At 39.4% G+C, this 24,341-nt stretch overlaps 1 protein-coding gene across 2 annotated transcripts; it reads right to left on the bottom strand.

Annotated features, from left to right (window-relative positions):
- Nucleotides 1-682: 682 nt before the first annotated feature.
- On the bottom strand, nt 683-23,957 carry vaspb (vasodilator stimulated phosphoprotein b). Of its 2 annotated transcripts, XM_086164297.1 has the most exons (15): nt 23,936-23,957; nt 23,718-23,804; nt 10,246-10,417; nt 8,198-8,378; nt 7,236-7,302; nt 5,545-5,657; nt 4,538-4,779; nt 4,210-4,328; nt 3,598-3,649; nt 3,446-3,473; nt 3,295-3,334; nt 3,055-3,111; nt 2,314-2,383; nt 2,167-2,224; nt 683-2,081 (listed from the first exon to the last, which is right to left on the bottom strand). In XM_086164297.1, exons 2-15 carry the CDS (start codon nt 23,720-23,722, stop codon nt 2,047-2,049), a joined length of 1,239 nt encoding a protein of 412 aa, XP_086020423.1. In that variant the 5' UTR covers nt 23,723-23,804; nt 23,936-23,957; the 3' UTR covers nt 683-2,046. The 2 variants fall into 2 exon arrangements, with proteins under 2 accessions (XP_086020423.1, XP_086020424.1); XM_086164298.1 differs by lacking the exon at nt 3,055-3,111 and having other exon boundaries at nt 23,718-23,941.
- Between the last annotated feature and the right edge of the window lie 384 nt (nt 23,958-24,341).

Below are 24,341 nucleotides of genomic sequence, written 5' to 3' on the forward strand. Positions count from 1 at the left end.
CGGAAAGGACACTGGCCCCGGCCCGCCGTAGATACTGGCCATGAGCAATATTCAGGGATTCATCTATAAAAGCTACAAAATTTAAAATTTTCCCTCCCTGTTGTTTGCAATGTGGCTTCACAAGTAGCACTAAAATGACATTTTTGATTATACACAATTTGAGACAGTTTTTTCTTAAACATTCACTTTCCAATTTATTTGTTTAAATAATATTCTACAATGTAGGCTTCGTAGCTGTCATTTATTTGAGATGTTGAGACGTACACAGCTTACATGTAATCTAATATGATCATCCCACCAGGGTTTAGGGTCGAGCTCTAAAACTGTTTCGATCTGAAATTAAGTTGTATGTCATCACATATTTGAAAACTCAAAATACTGGACAGTCAAATTTCACAATTCCAAAAGGCTCTATAAGGAGGCAAAAGCTTACCCTAAAACAGATGATAAAGTTGTTTGAAAAAAATGCAGATTCCAAGATAACCACTGCCCCCATATTATCCATTAAATTTGGTGTGATGAAAATCAAACAAAAAAAGCCACTTTACAAAGCATTTATGAATTGTTTCACCGCATCTAAAATTACGACTCTAAAACATATTTGCCATTGGAATAGTTAAGTTTCTTTTTTCTCTCCAGGACAGTATAAAAGGGGAAAAAATAAGACTCCAGACAAAAGAACTGCAATTCAAGAAGCAGCTGTATTCGACTATAAAGGCATTTCTAATCCAGTGTCTCTAAGCTGTTTTCCTTATATTTCAGTGTAAAAAGCCTAGACTATTAGAAAAAGAAACAGTAAACCCAAAATAACATCTCATAAGAAAACAATCATCTAAAGGAAAAAAAAAAAATCCCCATTCACCAGTCATTTCAATTAAAATAGAAACACCATTTCATTTAGCGAACATTTTCCCTCAAAACAAATATATATTTATCCATATATATATATATTTATTTATATTTTTATTCTCAAGGCAATTGGTCATGGCCAAATTAATTGACCTCATCATGGCCATTATCATGTTTCAAAAGTAGAAAATATAGCTAGAATGGAAGTAAATGGCCCTTTGAAGCACAGTGAATGACCACTGCATTGGCCAACAACATTTGACTGAGAGGGAATAGTCTGTCAAGGCAGTGTGGCACACAGTCACACTTACTCTGGAACAAGTGCAATGCAAACGGAATAAATTTCTCACACATCACAAAACTACAACACACTCCTCTTTCACAGCATTCAGGTTGTCCATCAGATTCCCTTTGCTTGTCTCTTCATCCTCAAACATCTCCATCTTGCAGCAGTAAAGGCTTGGGTTGTACTGATTTGGTTTTTCACTGCTGCCTGGAGCGGTAAGTCCAGTTAATGGAAAGACACTGTAGCAGTCAAGGAGATGGTCTCAAATCCATCCTACAATTAGTTTTTTAGATTTCTAATTTACATTAGGATATACCTACTAGCAGTTGTCAACACTGAACTATCTGTAGCAATGTTTGAAGTTACTAACTGTGTGAGAAAGACTTGTGGAATCCCAGCATCATGCTAATACAAAAGAATGTGATTAATACCTTGTCCCTGAATACTGCTCTATCAGTAATGGGTGTGTCTGATAGCAGGAGAAGACACAAGCTGCAGGACTTCTGCAGAAAAGATTCATGATATGAAGATTTATGATGTCATGAGTGAATATAACTAATTAGAGGAGCAACTGTGGCTTTAGCTATGTGCTGAGTTGGATGAGATATCACATTGGGGACACATGGGGATGAACATACACGGGTGAAACATGACTGAGGTTATCACTTTTGCAGTACTCATGAGTGATCATCAAATATGTCAGATGGCAGCCTGAGAAAGTTCCCTGGGTAACCATATATATGTATGATGTGCACACAAGCTAGTATGCTTATGTGTGTGTTTGTGTAAAAGGAGAGGAGAAAATGAGAAATCCCTGGGCTACAATGGGAGGGCACAATGGAGAAGAGGTCCTAGCAGGCCTCTGTCACCTCCATCCATCAAATCCCTCTTACACCTGACACTTGGCAAAGCTATGTGCTTCTCTTTTGCAGCTCCTGAATGAAGGCTGTGAAGTGAGAAACAAAGGGGTAAGTATGAAAAACATGTATAGATGTGTACCATTTTGCAACAACCAAAAAATTAAACCTCACCTCCGATAATTTCCTCCTTTACTTTTTGAAGTTCTTTACGCACTTCTTCCAGGATCTCCTACAAAGGAGTAATTAATAATATAAGATGAAAACATGTAAAGGTCCTGATGTTGACTAGAGACATTGACACAATACTGGAAAAGTTACCTGCTTCATTTTCTCTAAATCTGAGTCATCTGTTCCACCTGCATCATTACTGCTAGCTGCTGGCTTGGCCCTGTAGAATGAGAGGCAACAGAATGTAGTTTTTCTGTTGTATTTCACAAAGAGTTTGGAAGGTCCACAGACAGGCCCTGTGTCAGACCAATCACCACAGTACTGAAAGGAAAAAGGAATAGCACCACGAAGTTGCACAGATCCAGCGATGGAATGCAGGTTACACTAAGCTGATTAACCAATCTTCTTAAATCAATAAACCTTGGAAAAATGGGACAGCAATGTAAAACTGACATGATTACTGATTAATAATACATTAATTAGTAAAGATTATTTTTTGGCAAGTGTGCCAAATCATATTTTTACAGTCACTGGCTGAATATCATTCATTTACCTCAAATACCGATACATTAAGGAAATCATCAAAGCGATTAGAAAAACTAGAGATGAAGCAATCATTTACCACCAGAGGGCAGCGCCAACCAGATTGCTAACATCTCACACCTAAAAAATAAGCATATGTCACACCATTGGGTTTCAAGTCATATTTCAGAAAGGACACTCAGTGGATCCGCAAATCTCTTAGGTGCATGTAATTCTCAGATCCATTAGAGGTTGCTATCATTTGTAGAGTAAGCTACCCCAGAAGGCTGAAGTGATGCTGTGCTAACCTGAGGAGAAAGGGAAAGCAAGGGGAGCGATGGTCATGAGTGAACAGGACAGCATGTATACCTGGAACTGTGGGACAATGAGGGAGTGGAGTCCATGCTCTTGGCGATGGAGTTATTCCTGTTAGTGAGACACACACACTCTACTCTTAGATGGGAAATGGTGGACATTCGCAAACAAAAACACACGTGTTGACAGGCACATTCACATGCACACTGATGAAGAACTACTTTGCAGATGAGTTTATGGACCAAGTGCTGGGACATGGGATAACAGAAAGAAAATAAATGGACCATGGATTACCTGGTCATGGTTGATTTTTCCCAAGGTCTTCTTAAAGTGTCTGAGAAGAAACAAGAAAAAAAACGTGAATATCCCGACTTTGTATTCTGTAAAATCCAAGTTTTAGGACTTATCTCGATGGCATGCTACAGACAAAAAAGTGGGTTCTTACCGCTTTGACCTTGAGGCTCTGAGTCGTCCTATGTGGAGAAGACCAAGACAAGTTAATATTCTCTTAATTTATTTGAAAAAAAAATGAAAAAAAAGACGTGGATTTGGAATCCTTTGTGAATCCCAAAAATCACTGAAGACAAAAGAACTTACACTATCTTGTGGCTTGCTGGGTGCTTTCTCACCAGTGTCTGCTGCTTTTCTCCTAATGTGACATGAAATGTACCAACCGTCATGTTTGCATGTACCAGGACAGGCAGCCCAATATCCTATCAAGAAGTGCATCAGTGTTCAAAGAACCTTTTCCTAATTCAGACTCCTTCGTGGAAAACTGCGGTACACAATGCTGGAGTCACAGGGAATTTATAAATTTAATTCTATACATTTGAGAATATGTTAAATATTACGTGGTGGAACTTCAGATCAGTCCTCTTCTTATCATAATAGCCCATCACTGTATGAAATCGATCATGTCAAAATACACAAATTCACTAGACTGGTTTATTGGAATTTTAATTTGACATCCCAGTGATGTTATGCATATTTGGAAAAAAAAAAGGGGGGTTTACATCTCCGAGTCCAATGGTTGATATATGTATGCCGTTTATAAATTGAATATTTGATTTGATTTGAGGAGGTTTGGCTTAGCCGGTACTAGTTCTTAATGCTGGTGTTTATATTACTGTCCATGAACACAAGTGGCCAGTTATCAATATTAGTATTTACTGTTGTTGGCAGTACTTAAATATAATATTTTACACATACCTTCTTGCTAGAATGGCACTCATCTCACCCATTAGATCTCCTCCTCCTCCACCAATGGAGGAGTTGCTGTTGCGGCTCGAGTCAGCTCTCCCTATTGGAGCTGAAGAGCCACCATCATCCTGTGGGGGCAGCAAATGGACAATGTAGAGGAATTGAGCTTATTATTTGACGTAGGGTAGTGAAATCTCTGGGGTTGTATGGGCCAACACTTCAAATTGATAAAATGACCAGTAGAATTCTATTAACACAATTGAAAACTATGGGCATAATAGATTGATAGCTAATCCATTATACTGAGTTATGAATGTCTCTGTAACTTCATACTCACTTTAGCTACTTTACGAAGTTTAGCTCCTGCTAGGGCTGCTGCTAAGCCACCACCCCCGCCGCCTCCTCCTCCTCCACCACCACCACCACCACCCCCTCCAGAGGGCAGAGGAGGGGCGGGTGGAGGTCCTGCGCTAGGGAGGGCTGGGGCAGGAGGGGCACCACTACTCAGAAGGGGTGGAGGTGGAGGCGGTGGAGGAACAGCACCTCCAGAAGGCATAGGTGGAGGTGGAGGGACAGCAACTAAAAAAAAGGGAACAAAAGTATTTTCACACTGTTTAATGATCATAACCAAGATACCTACCAGTGAAAATGTTATGGAGTTATGTTATGTGAACGTTGATCATATAGACGTCTGAAAAGCGTCATATAGTGCTAGGAAAATACTTACTTTATAGGATGGCTTAACAAAACACTCATAATAATGATAGGGCTTGGTCGAAACAAGCAAATGCCTAAAGCTGAGATGGGGGCAGACATCCCCGTCTGTAACAAGTACATAGATAGGAGACACCATGTGAAAGAAATAGCTGTGACCAGCAATGACTATAGAATGATTGAGGGTTGAGGGTTCCAGAGTGTACTTTTTCATGACCATGTATATGATCTCAAAGTAATCTACGTGAGTGGTAAGGTCACTTGAGCCAGAGAATCAAGCAGGTCATGCAAAGCACACATTCGTAAGCCTTGGCAAAAGATCACAGTGTGCAAGACAATATCCCAATTTCAAAACAAATAGAGGACACAAGTTAAGTAATGAGAACAGTCTAAGAATCTTTCATCGAATGTGTCATATACAATGGAGTTGCAATGGACCTGTTTTACCACTATTGTTGGGTGTAAAGGGGCATTAAGAAATAGTGACTAATTTCACGGGTAAACAAGAGCCCAGGTGCAGCACATTCACATGAAAAAAAGATTTGTTAAAACAAACCAAAAGACTATACAAACCCCACTTGATCATATTGCAATAAGTCGTTATGCTGTTTTTCTAATCTATGTTCTTACCTGCAGCGGTTTGTCTCTCCCTCTCAAGTCTCTCTCTTTCCTGACGTTCTCGCTCCTGTCGTTCTCTCTCTTGTCGCTCCCGTTCTTGCTGTTCCAGCCTCTGCTGTTCCAGCCTGCAGACAAATACATGGTTCTGTCTTCAACAGTGCTCAACAAGAACAATCATAGGACAAAAAAAAAAAAAAAAAAAGCATTATTTGCTGGTAAGGTAACAGTATGCTAGATCTACATAAGAGTACCAGAAGGCATGCGGAAACAATCAATTAGATATTCATGACAAGAAAAGGATAAAGAATGGTAATATATAGCACTGACAATATGCTGCTTTGTACCCCCCCCCCCCCTATATTTTTCCCTTGAATGTTTTTTTTGTTGTTATGAATAAACCTGACTGGTTGTTCCCACGTGCTCTAGTACTTATATTGGCTGTAGGTCTAGCAATTGTAATCATACTAATGTTTGCTGAAGCCCATTGGAAATTATACTAATAGGCAAGACAATAAAACTGGACACTTTGTTGTATGAGGTATGCAAAATTAAGTACCGGTATTTCCAAATACTTCTGTTTAACAACATATAGTGTGTTATTTCTAGCATGCTAAGTTAAAAAAGGATGTTATTCAACATTCAGGAAAGAAAAATGGGATGGATATGAGGTGGATTTTGCATGTTCTGATCACTGACAAATTCACAGCTGTACACAGTGGCCTAATTCTACTTCTCTCGCTCCGCTCCCCCCACCACATCTGCCTGAAGTAAATAACAGCTGTACACAGAACAGATACATACAATGCAAATATACAACCACTTTAAAATGCTGTCAACACAATATAAAGAATCATAGTGTTCATCTGAGTGACATGTATCACATAGCTTACTGGTAAGGAACCTATGAGAATAAAAAGGGCAAATCAAGTCTACATCATGACATTTAGCTTTATTATATTTTTGTGCACATAAGGCCAAAATAGTATAAATATCTACTAGTGCCTACATCAGGGCGGGATTTCTAAGGTTTAATGGCCGCAATTTATTCCCTAAGCCACAGCACGTCTGGAACCACTAAGACAATTGGTATTCTGACAGGCAGTCCCACTGGCCAATCAAAGCCTCCGCCAACTCTCCAGCGCATTAACTTTTGGTCTTAATGAGATTAAAAGGTTAATGCCTGGTCTTTGCAAGAATGTATAGTGTCACCACAGTGAGTCTCACTGGAGGAACAGATAAATGGATAAAAAGGAGGTGGAGTTTATGTGAGATGTTTCTGCCATGCTGTCTATTTAACCTTTAACCTACAGGGGCTGACTGAGGGTTTAGCAGTGTCAGGCTAATGCCATGAAATCCTTTGGATATGCTTGTATGCTTAACTGTCAAGAGGACAACGGCAAAACTAAGACTTGTGATTGATCTATTGATTGATTCACAAATAAACTGAGCGGATACATTTTTCATATTGACGGATTTAAAAGTTGTGTGACTGGCAAAATTTAAATTTACCCTTTAAAAGGAAACAATATTTCTTGTTGCAGCTCTAGAAAATGTATCGCCATGTTGCTCAGTTACCCATAGGATAATTGTGAAATACCCTTAAAAAGGAACACATGGAGTTCTTACACAAAAAACTGTTAAGCAATTTCTCAAAGTGAAAAAAAATGCAACACTAAAGTGTGTGAAATTAATTTATATCCTACCTTCGTTGCTGTTCAAGCTCTTCTGGAGATGGTCCATTTGACACTGGCCGAGGAAGTGTAGCATAGCCTGTCATAACAACAAGCACAAAAAGTGATTCCAATTTTTAATACACAATTTTAACAACAATACATTAGGGATTAATTTAAACAAATGTAACAGAACCTACATGCTGACAGACTACTGGGACTGTGTCTTGCATATTTTTCACGTTTACCAAATTGTTTGTACATATTCCCTAATCTAAGCAATGTAAGCTGACCAAAACAATCTCTTACAGGGGCAGGAGCAAGGACTCATTTTCAAGTGGCATTTCAAAATCTTTTCATGTGCTTCTCAGATATTGTCATGTATTGGAAGCCAAAGTTTTTGTTTGCTTGCTTTTTAGCTGTCGTAAAGCAATAAATCAGAAATGAGCAAACTGCCCTGTCAGTCAGACTAAAATGCAGTAATCCATTATGGAAAATCTGAATTTTTTTTTAATATGAGGGCAAAATCCATAGTCACTCAACTATAACCCCAGTGGGATGTGGTTGAACAACTTCAAAATCAGCAGCAACACACATCTGGGCCATTGGAAAAAATATCCATCGACTAATATAGGTGAGGAAGGGCAAGATCTGAAATCTTGAGAGACAAGGCACTGATATATGACTGAACATCTTACAAAAAGCAGTTCTGTATGGAATTGCAGAATTTTCCAAAACCCCTAGCAACCTACCTATTTGGGCGAAAGCAAAAAAGTAGAAAGATAATTTGCTAAGCACTGAAGTATTTCATTTAATCACTTAAATGTTTTGGGTTCTACACTGTATGTTCCCCAACAGTCTCACATACTTATCTTTTTTGTCCTTTGACTTTTAACATTTTCTAATTGAGTAAATTAGGTACCTCAGGCACTTTTATTTGGCCCAATAAGGGAAAATAGAGGGCAAAACACAGGAAGCAAAAATCCATGAAGTACCTGCATCTGCCATGGAGGTAAGCACCTCCAGAGCATGAGCCATGCCATTGGCAAACAGGGTAGCATCCTCCTTGCTCCCAAAGTTGAGCCCCCACACTTGCCGGGCGTCCCTCCACTGGTGAAAATTGGGTGTGGCCTGGTTGTATTTCAAACCTCTCACAATTGGACAGTTTATTACCACCTGGAGTGGAAGGATAGAATGGAGATAAATGGATCCAGGTTAGAGGAGAGTAAAAAAAGTTACCTTTGTATCTTATCTGTATTCAGACCTACAAAACGTACAAGAAAAAAAACTGGAGTATCTGTGAGCAGCACACCTCGCAGAAAAGTCGAAATGCATAAAAAGAAATGCTCTGTTCCTGTTTGTGCATAAATGTTGGATCAATATTCCACCCAGCAGGTGGCGTGAAACTGATGAACCAAGAGAGGAAAAATGTTCTGGTTTTGAGCGTCGCCTGAATGTGCTGACGCGCCATTTCAGTATTTGTTTAACAGCCTCTGGATTCCACTGAGCGGGGGGGGGGGGACGGACGACCCAGTCAGAGTGTATATCATAATAGGCAACACGTACTAAAAGAAAATAAAATGGGTAATAATTTTCATTTGGGAGTAGACTGAACACTAATGTACTCCACCATGCAGTAGGAAAAAGACAGTCGCCATGCCAAAACTTTTAATTTCAAGGCGCATTGATCAGACTGGTGTGGAGAAAAATTACAACAAAAAAATCCACACTAACAAAAAAAGCAAACATACATGCATAGAAAACTAACTAGAAAACAAGATCTTCTATGCAAATCTAAAAAGGAAAGATTCTTTCAAAATTGTCGAAGGAAATGCTGAACCAGGGTAACTATCTCACAGGAAACATAATTTACTTTAAGACATGTCTCAGAGGAACACTTAAGGCTACTAAATGTTTTAAGTAAGAGTCACAGAGGCAGTAGTATGAGCAGGGGTGTATTCAAGAATAGATCCACTTGAACTTATTTTACCCTGGTTTCTGGACTTGAGTCTGTTCACCATAATCTGCTGATATTTAGGGAGTCATAATACGTTGATAACAACAAGGAAATCCTCTTGATTCTATTTTTCTTAAACATGCTCTGCTGGGGAACAGTTCCCCTATTTGCTGTGACCGAAGCAAAATTCACATTCCACACAAAAAGGGTGTAAAAATTGCAAAAAAAAAAAAAACAACCTGTCCTACAATTACAGAGCATGGCAGATTGAGACTTTGTCTAGCAGAATTTTTGTTGTGTGGGCAAAAGCAGTTTGCTGACATCGATGCACATTGCTTTGGCTTTGTGTGTTCACACATTTGTCTTCCAGACAATATAATTAGCTTTTGGGACACAGACTTTTTTTTCTACAAACAACTACATGCGACCAATCTTGGATGGAGAAGGCTGTGAAATCACAAACAACCTTGAACACTTGACATGAACGCTAGCTGTCTACAGACAAAACATGAAGCTCATCTGTACACCTTGTTTTTCTCGACATCAACAGAATATTCTTCAAAACAAAAACAGGAACTGCCGCGGGGAACGAGCAGGTATGCGGTCATGCTTAAACATTTATGCAAGAAAATAAGTGCCCACTCATTTGACTATAAATTATTTGGGTTTATGAGCACATAGAATGGATTACAAAAAAACATCCCTCCAAATGCTGCTATTCTCTATCAAAATCATTGCAACGTAGAAATTAACCAAAAAGTCGAGACAAAAGTTATTGCATGTTCTTCAATGTTACTGATAATCTGTAACCCATACACGACAGACTCCTGGTGTTTGTGGTTTGGTTGAGAAAAAGAGAGGTCAAGTTAAACAGATTTTTTTATAGAGCATTTATACCCCCTCCCTCCCCTAAATGGATGATGTCATCCACAAAAATGCTTAGCAAAATGGGTTATACAATCACCAAAGTAAAGGGATACAATTTGAAGTTTTATGTGAGACAGAGTCCAAAAGAGTACTAAGTAGGATGTTACAGTAGTAGTTCAGTATTTGCAATATTTATTCAAGGTTTGTATGTAGATTCACCTGCTGGTCTGTCTGCATTTTGCGTCCAACTATCCTGAAGGCATTGTTGGAGGGGTTATGATAGATCTGGACTCTGCTGAAGGTCTGAGCTCCAGAACCTGCCGGTAGCCACTTCTTATTGGCGTCATCATAAATCATCACAGTGGCTCGAGCCTGGCAAATACTTGATTCACTGGAATAAAGACCAAAAGACAGGGAGATGAAAAGTTCATTCAAAACATTGGATGAGTATGACAGTATGAGGTACCAGTGACATAGGAAATTTAGAAACAATTGTTTTATTTCACTGGCTTTTCTTTCTTCCACCTCTCATCTCAAAGCTAAATAAAGTATTTTAAGTAACAGCAGAGTTGTGCCACACTGTCACCGGCGACGGCTCTGAAGAGATACTGGTGGCTGGCCACTGAACGAGGGGAGAAAAGAGGTCTTCAACTTCTATACAGTGGTACTGTGTTTACACTCCATTTTTGCCCAAATTCTGAACTCCTCACCCCTTGACATGTACCTCCCTCCAGCTCTAGACCTCAAAGCAACTTACTGACTGCAGCAGAATGAGTTCACTTGGGGGCATAAACATTACGTGGAGTGTAGACAACAACTGCACAGTATGAGGCATCCTCAGCTGGACCTCAGATCCAGTATCCTGGTCTACGACAGCAACAATATTAACGGCGATCAAAGTTTTAATAGAGGAAAAAAATAGGTTCTTCTTACAGTACCTAAATTAAAACTTTGACTTCTAATCCTCAGTTCTCTTGGGCAAAACCAGACCCTAAAGCCCACATAGCGTGGATGCATTTTGAGAAACAATGCAATTCAAATCATATTGAATAATTATAAATGTTAGATTAAGATTTAAGTTTGTGGGACCCACAGCATATACATATTAATGACTTGTAGAAAAACATGTGTATGGAGGATATTCCTGCTGCATTTAAGCTATTAAATGTTGTACCTTCTTGCAATAAGAAAATGACAGTGGGCATTATTGATTTTGATGCATTTTGCTGCTCAACAAGAGTGTATACCGATCAATTATTTTGGTCCTTTGTATTTGTATCAGACACAGTATGCAACCGGTGTGTTCAGAATAACTACAAAGATAATAGAAAGAGTAGACAAAGAGATATATATACAAATACTGTGCATATATACACATTTGTTAATGCAAAAATAACTGGTTTTACCAAACAAGAGGTAGTCAAAGACCAAAATAGGGAAATGCAGAGAAGTGTTGCTATGAAAGGAGAAAGAGGGATTAGTCTGATCCCAAACAAGATGGGAGGGCAAACAACAATGGAGGCTGACAAAGACAGGAAGTTTTCTTGCTCATTGGAATCTTCCACCTGTGCTGCATCAACCTCCACCACCACCATCACCACCACCACTTTAAACCACCACTAAAACAGTAACAAGTGCTTTCATAACTGAGAAAGCACTTATTTATAGTTGCAAGAGGGCAGACTGCGCACCAGTTCTACGCATTCAGATTTGCCCGTGCCTCATATCTTCTGCTGCAGATGGTTATGACAAATGACGACATTTCATATTGGACAAAGAACAGACACAGTTCAGAACCCTATTTTATGCTAAAAAAACATAATAATGCTTTAAAAAATATAAATATAAGGAACAGAAAACAAGTACAAGAATAGAACAGAAGGTAAAGGGGAAACAGGAATAAAAAGGCAGCTGACCGCAAATTCCAATTCAAATCATTCCTCCTCTCCTTGTATGCTCCCCAATCCCCTAATCCGTCGCTTCCTTCCCACCCTCCATATGTCTCATCCATGATACAATCTGTCACTTCCTATGACGTAGCACCAAATGAACCACAGCCCGTATCCTGCTGCCAACTATGCCCTAAAAGGACTGCTTTATCCTGAACCAACTCAACGGCATACATATAATATTGATCACATTTCTATTAAGGAGAAAATATTCATGCTTTTAAATAAAAAGAATAGATAATAGAATGGTAGATTTTTTTCTCTCCATCCAGGTGTCTGATGAGCATTAAATGTATCAGTTGAAGAGGTTAACAATGTAACAGAATTATCTAATATTTGGGAATTTTTTTATCCCTTTAATTTATCTTTCTGTGATTGGTCTCTTTATGCCCATTTTTATGAATAATACTGTACTTTTTATAGGTTCGAGAGAAAGCAGGATAATACATTCTGATTCCAACCACCATTGAGTCTATCTTAAAGCCATGTACATCAAGGAAGGCGATAAAAAAAATAACCCTCAACATCTAGGTCAGTCCTGTCACAGACAGCAACATTTAACAGCACATTATTCACTGGCCCTCTAGTACTAACATACATGCTATCTAAACAGTGTTTGGCGGGGGCAAGCTTGTCTTACAATACTAGCAATCCCATGTTTAGTTCCTTTATGCCATAAGCAAGCAAGCACGCACGGACGCACATAAACAAACAGGTGGTTTCTTTTATCACAGGATAGACTTAGTCCATCATGATCTTTCTCATTACAGATCACAATAATGACACCTTACGGAAGGCAAACAGTTACATCCCTCTTGGGCCATAGCTTCAAGCATACAGAATACAAGTTTTAATGCCTTTACGGCCTTTAATGGGCAAATACCTTCCCAACAGCTCCTCAAAATTGGTTAAGGTTAGTAACCACTTTTGGTTGAGTGTTTACATTTCAAAATCACATCGCTGTTTGATCTGAGGATCGGAGTATACAGTTAATGTACTGGATGGAGAAAGGGCGTCTGGGAACTGGGAGGGGATAGAGACTCTGGCCCGGGAACTTGATGTATTTTTAATGTGTGAGAAAGTGATGGCTCAGGAGTGAGACGAGAGTGAGCAGCTGCATTATTGATAGAAATGCAGACACTGAGACTCTGAAAGTCTGTGTTGCACACAAGCATAAAGGCAACAAATCATACCTCTAAACCTGCCACTGTGTGTGTCCATGAGCTGACCCAGTCTACCATGTGCAGAGAGCACGACTTGACTTTCATTAGATGGCGTTTTTACCACTTGAATGAACCACGACAGGTGCAATTATTAACAATTTATTCCTGTCCTTCCTAAGGCAGATGACCACCAGTAGGTCTACAAGTGAGGACACAGACGCTGGCTGCGGAGCTAATCTAACTTAGTGACCAGTTAACTTAAGAGGGTTTCTCCTAAGCACAATAAGTCACTGGCGGTTGATCTGTGACAGAGTTAAGGCCCCAAGTGTTAAAAATAATGAAAGCAAATTACTGCCAGAGGGGCGCATTAAAATATAATAGACGCTAAGAGATGGGATGGGGGAGGGCAGTATCTGTTACTACGGTAGTAACTTATCCCGCTGGGATTTCTTGGTCACTGAAGGGTTAACAGGAAACTGCAGTGTGTGGCCAGAGCACATGCTCTCTTGGAAATGTCTGTATATGGCTGTAGTCTGAGCTATTCTTCAAAGTGCTGGCAAGTTCAGTCAGGCCCAGTAGCGGTCTCTTCCCTACCCCTCAATTCCCTTGTGTTACCTTATCTGCCACTCTTTTCTCGCTCCTTCAAGTAGTGCCTCTAATCGAGCTATTTAACCAGATTTGTTGGAACCGCTGAGAGGAACTCATGTTAAGTTATATAATCCTCTGGCAGTAATCTTTAACTTATAAAGTGACCTAACAATGAACATGAGATTGCTATACTCAGCAAAAACATCACACAGTACATTAACTACAGTTCACAGCCCTGACCCGAAGATGAGACAAGACAGACTGAAGTTAAACTGTCTTGTCTAGACACTGAGCAGAATAATACTTCTGCATCCATTCCTGACTCACTGCCTTTACTAATTCGTCAGGCTTTATTATATACCAGGAAGCCCTAATACCACAATATGAAGTGCATTGTTGGGCTCACAACTACAGGCAACGATCATATTTCATGATATTCCGGCTTTTGGGTTATTTTCATCCTCAGAGGAAAGGGGGGAAAAAAATCTGTAATAGACACCGTACCCAGTGAACTGATGCTTGCACAACTGACCAGTCAACAACTGTCACGTCTCCAGTATTGACAACTGAGTAATTAAAAAAACTCAAGAGCAAACATTTGGTATAAGACATGTACCAGGTGTTTCGTTTGCACCAGTAATCTTTGGAAATCTTTGACTCATCAGGATTGCTAAGTGATTTATTACAGATTGCAATTACACATTATAAGAGTTCTTCTAAAACCAGACATGGAATGAACGGAGGAAATCTGTAGTAAATGAAAGCAAACCTCTTTTTTCGCTTATTTGCAGCCTCACAAAAAGTCAATTTTTTAGAGAAGGACAATAAATTGTATTTAGTGGAAGAAAATGGATTCGGACGTATAGTGTGATGTGAAATTTAAAAATTCTAAACTTTAAAATTACAAAAACGAAATGGTCTCATCCTTCCTTACTAAAGTTCAAAATGATCATAATATGGAAGGTTTCGAAGGATATACATTGAAACCCTATTCCAAGGGAAGAACTGAAAAGATTCCTTCCAACAATAGTAACAGAACACTTTAGTCACATTACAGACAACTGCAAAGAGAAGCTAGAAAAGGAAGCGTTGGTTGCCAAAAAGGGGGTAGCAGTGTTAGAAATTTCACATTTGTGTGTTTCTTCCTATTAAATCTGTATTTTTGCTTGATGGTTGACTCCAGATAATAGGAAAAAGACTACTGCTTAAACTAAGTGCTGCTTCTTGTAAAAAATGTGCAGAATCCTTTAAAGGATAAGCATTGACACCACCCTTATCTTCGTTAGATCTGGATGCTGCCCCGTAGTCCAACATTCAAAACTTTGGTATCTATAGTCATGTCACCGCATATTGTTGGCAAAAACCCTCAGTATGTGGAACCACATACACGGAGTATTGATAATCAGCGCTGAAACTGAAAATCCGAAAAAGAAACAGAAGACCTTTTGGTGCTGCCTTACGAAACACATTGAACTAAGGTCATGATGGCAGAAAAATGTTTAGATGCTGAATTTGAAACTGGGAAGTTCACACGATAATCTGTTGGTCTGGTCATCTGACCACTGTCCTTGAAATATCCCCGTGTCACTAATACAGCTGCCATTCAGCTACGCCCCGCACAAAACCGAAACCTGTTTGAACCCTAGGCCTCGCATGAAAACATTATCACTTACTGTAAAGGTTCAAGTTAAAATTGCCCACAAAATTGCCCACAGTTCATACAGTGACCAACATTTATGTCATAAATGTTAATATGTAGCCAGATGTTGCGAGTCAACCAACTTCTCATTTTTAGTGTTTTTTTTATTGTTTGAAGTAAAGGCTAGATGGATAGGGAAAAAGAAACAAAGAACCCAAATTAATCACTCTTTCACAGTAGTAGGAGCTGTATGCCAGTGTCAAGGCATGTAATCATGCAAAGAATGTTTAGCTCAGATGAATTTGTTCATGTTCCTTCATTTATCATATTTACTGGTTATCATATATACTTTCCAATGTGTTGGAGACAATTTTAGTTGACACTGGACGAGAATCAGCATACACCCTGGACTGATAGCCAATCAATCACAGGGCCACACATTGACATGAAGGTATTTTTTCTTTTATTTACACCAATGGGCCACTTTGAGTCTTCATTTAATCTACTGGATTATTCAGTCTGTCTTGTTCAGTCTTCAATACCCAGAGAACCCATGCTGGCCTTGGAGGATTTAATTTTATTTTTCGAAATAAAAATTGTCTCAACCGACAATGTGTCAAATCCAGCCTAAACATAACATTTACCAAAGCAACATGTTTACCATGGCGTCATTTGGCATTATATATTTGAAGTAATTCATTCAAACACAGAAGAAAAAAATATTCTAAAGTATAGTAATTAAGAAGTGTTTTTTTTTTTGTTTTTTTTTTAGTTTTAGGCTTTGTTTGTGACTATATACTCAAGCATCTCGATTTCTGATGCAAATTCCTGTTAATCCTTGATAGTGACAACACCAGCGCAGGGTAACTTATGGGAAACATTCAAGACGGATACAGTATTCTCATTATAGTGAAAAGCTTTCAGTTTTACTTAATATCTCTAATCCGCCCTGGCATTACAGCCCTGCATGTCAATAGACAATGAATGAATGCTTTTTTCATTTAATGGTCTCCTACTTTTAACTTCTTATTGTTTGCACAGCACTTTGATGATAAGCGCGTTATAGATATTGTCGTACTTCCTGGTGCAACTGATCTTGCAAGAGGGCCGCTGTTATGTAGATATGGAATTTGTTACATTTACTCGAATCAATTTTTCAACTTGTGTACACTTAGTACTACATTGGTACAGTTATCTCCCAGAAGAGGGAGAAAAGTGTGTGTACAATAGCAACACAATTCTATCCTAAACATAAGCAAGGTCTGAAAAACAAAACTTAACCTACCATAAATTACTACAAAAAAAAAACTGCAGTCATGGGGTTAATAATACTACAAATCCAAATGTTGGAAAAGCTTTTTCCAGTAATTAAAGAGTAAATCATGTGTACATATGCCAAACGGGACAAATGTTAGGAGCATGATGATATGCCTAAACTGGGCGATATCAATATTACTGAAAAGGCATTGGGACGGTATATCACAATATACTATTTTATGGACAATTATGTGGCAAGGACCTTCCCTCAATCACCTGCTGTCCTCACTCCCTCTTTCACTGTAATCCTTGTCATACAACTTTCTTCTCAAACAGGCCCAAGCATGCTGCCAAAAGTACACAGACATTTGCTGCAGGCCACAGCTTTTTGCTGTCTTGAGTCAGCTCCACAGAAATAGGCACCCCGGCTTTCTAATCTATCAGGTCTCCTCAGTATCCTTGTGAAGTTGAGAGCTAAAATGTCTCTGTGAAGGAACATCTCAGCGCAGTTTTACTTCTCTGACTCCTCATATGACTGGAAACGTGGAAAAACTGAATGACAGGCTTTGTCCACTAACTTTTAAGTTGTCGTCTGCCCACATCAAAAGTTGAGATTAATTTATTCCTGCTTCAGACAGTGTGGGGCACAAATGGCACACTCAATGCCCATATTTGGAACTATCTCACCTCTTTCCTCCTCACAGAGCTCAATTCCTTTTACAGGTTGTAGCACATCCTCCCCGACTAGGGAAAGAGGGAGTCGTTCCATCATAGGGAAGGATGAATTCACTTTTTACCAGCTACCATTACTTTTGATCTGTTTACCTGCACTGAAGAAGAGGTAGCTTTTCTTTGGCGGAAACACATATATACATTATTGAAAAGGGATGTTCTGCAATTGCTGACCACTTTGATATTCCTTCTAACACACTGAGATCTACTGAGATCTGCTGTGTTGCCCTAAAAAAATAAAAATCTGGAAGAAAAAAAAAACAAAAACATTATGTTCATTGTTTTTGAAATATAAGAATTAAGACTCAGTCTGGAATTCAAGAGTTATTAATGAGCCATTGACTGAACAATGAAGACTGAGCTTCTAAACTAACTGACCAGACAGATGAGTCTGAGTGCATGGGTACATGCACCACTGTTCATTCACAAAAAAATGGTCTCCCCATGCATAAAAAAAGTTCAGAGAAAGTCAAGCCAGGTTCTCCTTTTAAAGACTATCCATCTCTGTTAATCCTCTCATCCATATTCGGTAAAATCAAATATTGTCCTTTCTTTTACCATAGTTAAGATGTCATACCTCATGAAAGGCTGAACAGATACTTGATTTCCTGTAATACTTTTTAATCTGTCACAGACCTTATGTATTAGAAACAGCCATTATCAAACATAGATGAAGTTATAAGGTCCTCTGAGGAATTAAAAATGTAGACACTGTAAAACACTTTTATACTAACAGGCATCCATTATCCTGCATTAAGCAGTGGATATCTGATAGACTCAATGTACAGTATCCATGGCCATTAGCAGTGCTGGTCAGACAGTGCATTTCTTCCAACAACAAGCTGCGGTTTCACATCTGTGCTGGATGCAAGCTCTCCTTTAGATAAAATGATGTCACCCCATTTTGTTCACATGAGGGACAACAGGATTTGTATGTGTCGACTTGAAAATCAATCACTGTGGAGCAGTCTGTACTGCTTAATACAACACAATGTCTGCAATCTGGCTACAGACTCAGAGACATCTCTTAAAGTTTCATATTTCTATACCTGGTATTGCATATAAAGTTGAGACAGACTTGCAATTTAAGTAGAAAGGTATCTCAGTGGCTGTTTATTCAGTGGTAGTTTCCTATACTTCTGCTGATGACATTTTTTATGAGTTCGCGGAGTTCGTTTGTAAAGACATGTTTAATTTTTTGTTGCTAGGCTTGAAAATGAAAACAAATAATCACATTTACATCTTGGAAAATCAATTTTATCCAAAAAAAATTCCACAATTCTGCGACCATTTAACGTTAACAAATACTTGATTGTTGCTAATTGCAGGTGATTAAATCATTAAGACAAGGTTTGACAATATCAAGAATACCAACATTTCTACAACTCAAAAGTTGTCAGGCTAACAAAAACAAGCTGAGGGTTGATAAGAGAATTAGCATCGAGACCAAAAATTATGAAGATGGACCAAGATGTCATAAAGGTAAATGGGCTTAAAAAACTGCGCTTCTCGTCTCGTAGGGGCTACTAGCACTTATGACCTGCTAGAGAGAACCCTGTTCACAGAAATAAAAAGGTTGAATTAGGAGATTGAAAGAAGGCCAGTTGAGTTACATCTAAGGTCCCTGGAGGGTAGAGGTAAGGGGAGTTGGTGTCTTTAGAGGTCAGAACTGTGATCATGTAGATTGTCAAATGAGCCACTGGTGTTAGTTATAGCAAAAGGTTACAAATAAAGTACTAGCAGAGAGTGGAAGGCCTAGAGGCTCAATTAAAGAAGAAAAACACCCACCGCCACCAAGGAAAGTGGACAATAGAAGGTTTTGTATATTGTAGCAAAGCGTCTAATCCAAGAGGCAGGGTGATATAATGGCCTATTTATGAGTATGAGAGGTGGGAGGACAGAGAGGGGTGAACTGCTTCACTGGAGGGGGGAGGGGGGGCTACAGAGTTTGGGTGTTGCAGGACTACCTTTGCACTAATTGAACACTGAAATACTGATACACCAACACTGATGTGGGAGGTAAATCGAAATGTAATTACTTTGAATATTAAAACAGCTTCTGACGACTTCGACTCTTTCCCAAAGAAAGATGATAGCATTGTTTTATTTGCGCCATAATTGGGAAGAAACGCAAATGAATTGGTTTTTAAGTGGCTAATGCAAAATCTACAGCAAATCTAAAAGCAGACCAGTTTTTATATCTTAATAGTTTTGCAATAAATTAAGGCACATTACAGGACTTACATGCAGGCTTAGGATCTAAAAATAATGTTGGTGATAAGGGTTTAAAATTTGATGAAGCAAAGGAGTTTAAACAAGTGGGGACACGAAAAATTTAACCAAGCATTGTTACCAACATTACACAACATACCACGCAACACCATTGAATGAGTCTGATTATCCCTACGTGGACATGCACAGTAATGCAGTAAGATAGCTTATAACACAGCTACTGGCTTGTTTGGGCATAAAATGTTGTGCAAAGACAAAACCGATGACAGCAAAACTGACAATGATTCCAGCTGGGGGAAAGAAAAGGAATGAAGGCTAAAAGTGGAGGCCACTTCCCTGCTTTTATGGCTGATCAATAATAATAACCTACCAAGAACATTTGAGAAGCCCAGTTTAGCATTGCTTTCAGGCGTGTAGAGCATTTGAACTACACTCCGGGGATTCTGTGGACTGACAACAGTGCATAAGACTGATGACATTACACCTGTGTGTGTGTGCTCACATCATGTTTGCGAATATTTGAGCCTGAGGCAGACATACTGCTAGTGTGGACAGAATAGGTCTTTAGTCACAGAAAGCCAGTCAGTGAGTCAGTGTATAGACGGGAATCACCTCTCGAACAAATAGACTGAATCATGCACTTCCTGTGCCACCAAACTCAAGGATAGCATTCGTTTTAAAGGCTGATTCATTGCCATAACTTATTTCATTTCATGTAGGAAACTAACTTTCATGAAAATCTGTTGATGGAATGGTATAGATTTTGAAATCGCCCCAAACAAAAAAACTTCCTTGCATTTACACAGTAGTTCAAACAGATATTTGGTACTGATGTTCCCCGCAGAGAGATGAATGACAACAATGAATGAGAGGGCTGAGGAGTGACTAGGAATGTCAAGTCAACACAGAGTTGGGATGCAATGCTCATGAACCATTTGTTCATTTAATGGAAATTGTTGAACTTTTGACCACTTCACTGCACTTCTGTGTCAACATTTACATTCCACTGGGACAAATGACGATGAACATGAACATAGTGCAGCATTCCAGTGCTCACTTATTATTCAGTGCAGTATGAACAAATGCACTGCATTCTGTGCCAGACCACCAGGGCCTCTCAAACCAATAGTACAAGTTTTGGATTATGCAATTCTATTGAATTGCACCTGTCCAACCAATACTTAAAATAAACATCTAATTAGTAATTTTGTGCCAGAAAGTCATTAGGCAATGAAGACTGTTGTACAGCTGTGGTGGTCTGCACTACTTACGTTGAAATACCCAAAGCAGAAATGCGTATTACATAATTTAACTGGACAACCCACTGCTATGTTTTAAATGTGAGGTGAAATATATATTTTCCAAGCTTCTGTGCAGCATTCTAAAGTCAAATAATCATTGGTACAATGTGTTAAATAAGTGCACTGAAAGGCAGGAAAAAAACCTCTCCAGTTTAAAATCTTTGATGATTCCTCATGAAAATTCTGTGTCGGATTGATTTGACACCAAAATTAAAAATATATTTTCATAGCTGTTCATTTTAAAGCCTGCAGAGCTGCATCTTTGAATATAAAACACAAGGACCCTTGAGACAGTTTAGCTACGACAGTGGAGCACCGCAGGGGGTGCCACTCCTGTCATTCTAAGAACAGGAAACTGAGGCTAATGTTGGCACACACTGACAAACACTGGACAATGGAAGGCTGGAAAAATGTTCAATGCTTTTATATCTGGAGCAACATTCAGATGGCACAGTCTGAATTTGGTGTAAACAACATGAAAGCATGTGTTGCTTTATCTCAAAAATCTGGAAAGTTGGCATGATACTGTAGAGGATACTTCCTGAGCTTTTAAGCACTACCTGAGATTTGTTTTAAAAACACACCCAAGTGCTAATCACTTCTGTTTATCGGCACAGTGGCATAGTTCCTTATGACAGAACAGAACCAGTGGTCAGATCATTCAAGATCGATTTGTTAAAAGCTGACTGACTTTGCTGTACTCCAATAGTCTTCAACATCCACCAGATCTTGATGGAAAGATAAACAGGAGTAGTGCTTGGTGAAGTTGCTGCACTCACAGGGAGGGTTTTGTGAATTACACACTCAGAAAACTCCACTAGTTAGAAGATTTATCATAATGTCCCTTCAAAGGTCCCCCCCCCCATAATAAGACATATTGTGTGAAAATTACTAATAAAAGCAGATCTATCAAAATTACATATTCTATAATTACTAAAACAATGAATGAAATGTAAAACAATAGCCCTAACCACAGCATGGGAGGGAATTGCAGGCCTGTCCAAAGTGTGCACACATTAAAAATAAAGGAATGTGGTGTGCACATTTTTGGATTTAATGACTTAATGCGAAAAAATGGGGAATGGTATTATGGGATCCCAACACCACTCAGTGATCAGAACGACCTGAACCACAAACTCCTAGTCAGTGTGCTTCACTGACTGACCAACACACATTGTAGCATTCAACAACCTAAACCAACTTTGTGGCAAAGAAAATAAGTGGGTGTGCACTCTGCAGCAAAACCAAAGGCCGCTAAATGGAGTCACAGAGTAAAGCTATTCAAGTAGCCATTACATGTGTGTACTTCGAAATATTTGAATACTGAGCTGTTTTCGACTCATACTTGCACAGATGTTGCTTTAACATTATAGCTGGCCCCCATATTGATTTCTGAATGCTCACTGTGATACAAAAGGTAAGTATTAACTGATTTAAAAAAATGTGTGGGTGTATGGCAATGTAGAAATTGCAATGGAATCATGAAGTCAATGAGGAATGTTTCCCCCTACTTCTGCCAATATTACTATTAAGCTATTGTTGTGCTCTTTATGACATCAGCCTCATTAAAAGTCGCAAATAAATTTTTATTTGTCATTGTGTATGAGGAAGGATTCTTAGCAGCTTGAATGCTGCCTGTTCCTGCTGCAATCAATGCTACTAAGAGGAAATATGTGCAAGGCAAACAAAAAATGTGGACCAACCCATGTGTCTGAACGAAGATATATTGTTACAGATAGGGCAGCATAAGACGTTTGAGATAAAGAACTCGTCACACAGGTTATCGCCTATCTCACACCGACTGGGTCGCTAGGCTGATGGTTCAGAATTGTAAAAAAATAAATCTTGAAAATCAATGAGTCCTATGACAAGGCATTGACATGAATGGAGCATGACTCAATTTTATATTTAAGTTAGGAGCAAGAAACTAAATCAGACTTTCCCTGGTCAGGAGTGGTGGCTTCAAAGCATGTAATTGCAAACTGCACAGGCTGTGACAGGATGTGGAATTCATGGACATGAGCTTTCCGCTGAGAAATTTGGTTCCGGGTGCAAATAGCTATATATCCAGAGGGTGAAAAACAGAGTACCAGAAATAGGTAAAACCTCTGGCTGTCGAAATGCAATTTATCTTTTTTTTTAAGTAAATGCAATTCAAGGTAGCCTCAGCTGCCTACGTGTTTTTGAGCAGGACAACAGCTATCATGTTTTGTGGATAACCAGAACTTAACAGGCTGTCCATCTCCTGTGTATCTGTGACTTTTTTTTTTTTTTTAAAGTGCTCTCATTCCAGTGACTAGATTTTAACTCATTCACAACCATAAAACAGCAGCAGCCAAAACACAAGAATCAACATGGGAGTGTTTGAAACACACTGATGGTGTACTCTGACTTACTCAAGGAACTTTTTTTTTTTTAAAAATGTTGATGAAGGCAGGCGTTTTAAACTAACTAAGCTGTCACTTCGAAGGCACTCGTGTTAATTCCGTTCTAATACAACAGATTATCCGGTTATTCACCGGTTAAGATCACAAAAACCTGCTAACTCCCACAGCGGTGTTGCCATGTGTGCCCCTTTGGCTCCAACAGCACAACTACAGCAGGAATCTCTGAGGTATTCCTCGGCGGGGATGGGGGGGGGGGGGGTTATGTGTTTGTTTTTAACTTGTTCGGTACCAAAGCATTTATCTGTATATTGCCGGTAAGTTTTTACACGAGAACACAGCGGTCGTTTTGTTAAGTGAAACGAAATACCGAAACACACGGGGAAACAAACCATTGTGGCCTGGAAACACAATGAAGATGAAGGGATTTGAGCCGCTTTACCCACCTCATTGTTCGGCCAGAGTGGAGATCCTCTCCTCGCAGGCAAGTTGGCCCGACTTCAGAGCTGAAGCCCGGCCGTACGAAGTCAAGGCTAATGAAAGAAAATCACAAGGGGGGTTGGAGGGGAAGGAGGGGAGGGGGGAAACCGACCGAGGGGGGATTAAAAAAACAAGCGTGTACACCCGCAAACGGGGTAGCCACTAGCTGGATAAAGAAGCACACCTCGACGATTTCCTGGTTGTGTGGCTCGGGAGGGGAAGGGAGGGGAGGGGGAGTAGATACAGTAGTGGAGCGGGCTTGTCAACTCCAATCACTATCCCACATTAGTTTCTGTGAGCCGAGAAAAAAACGGTGCCACAAACCGAGACGGCCAAAAAAAAACTTTCCTTCTCATATAAAGAGTCCGTTTTACTCCCCGCTTCTGGACTTTCGACTAGCTTGCTTCCGTCAGGGTTTTTTTTTCCCTCTCCGTCGTTCCGTCGGTATATTCGTTGCATTGGAGTCTGGCCCAACCCGCCAGCTTCAAAGTAGGATACAATCCCATGGTACGTTCAGGTTCACCTCGTACATTACAAAGTCTTCAGCTCCTCTTGTTTTCATATTTGCACATTTGTCTCAGAAAATTAGA

Source organism: Fistularia commersonii, chromosome 18 (assembly GCF_037954325.1).
Source record: "Fistularia commersonii isolate RoL2024-O1a breed Wild chromosome 18, RoL_Fcom_v1.0, whole genome shotgun sequence".
In the NCBI taxonomy this organism is placed as follows: Eukaryota; Metazoa; Chordata; class Actinopteri; order Syngnathiformes; family Fistulariidae; genus Fistularia; species Fistularia commersonii.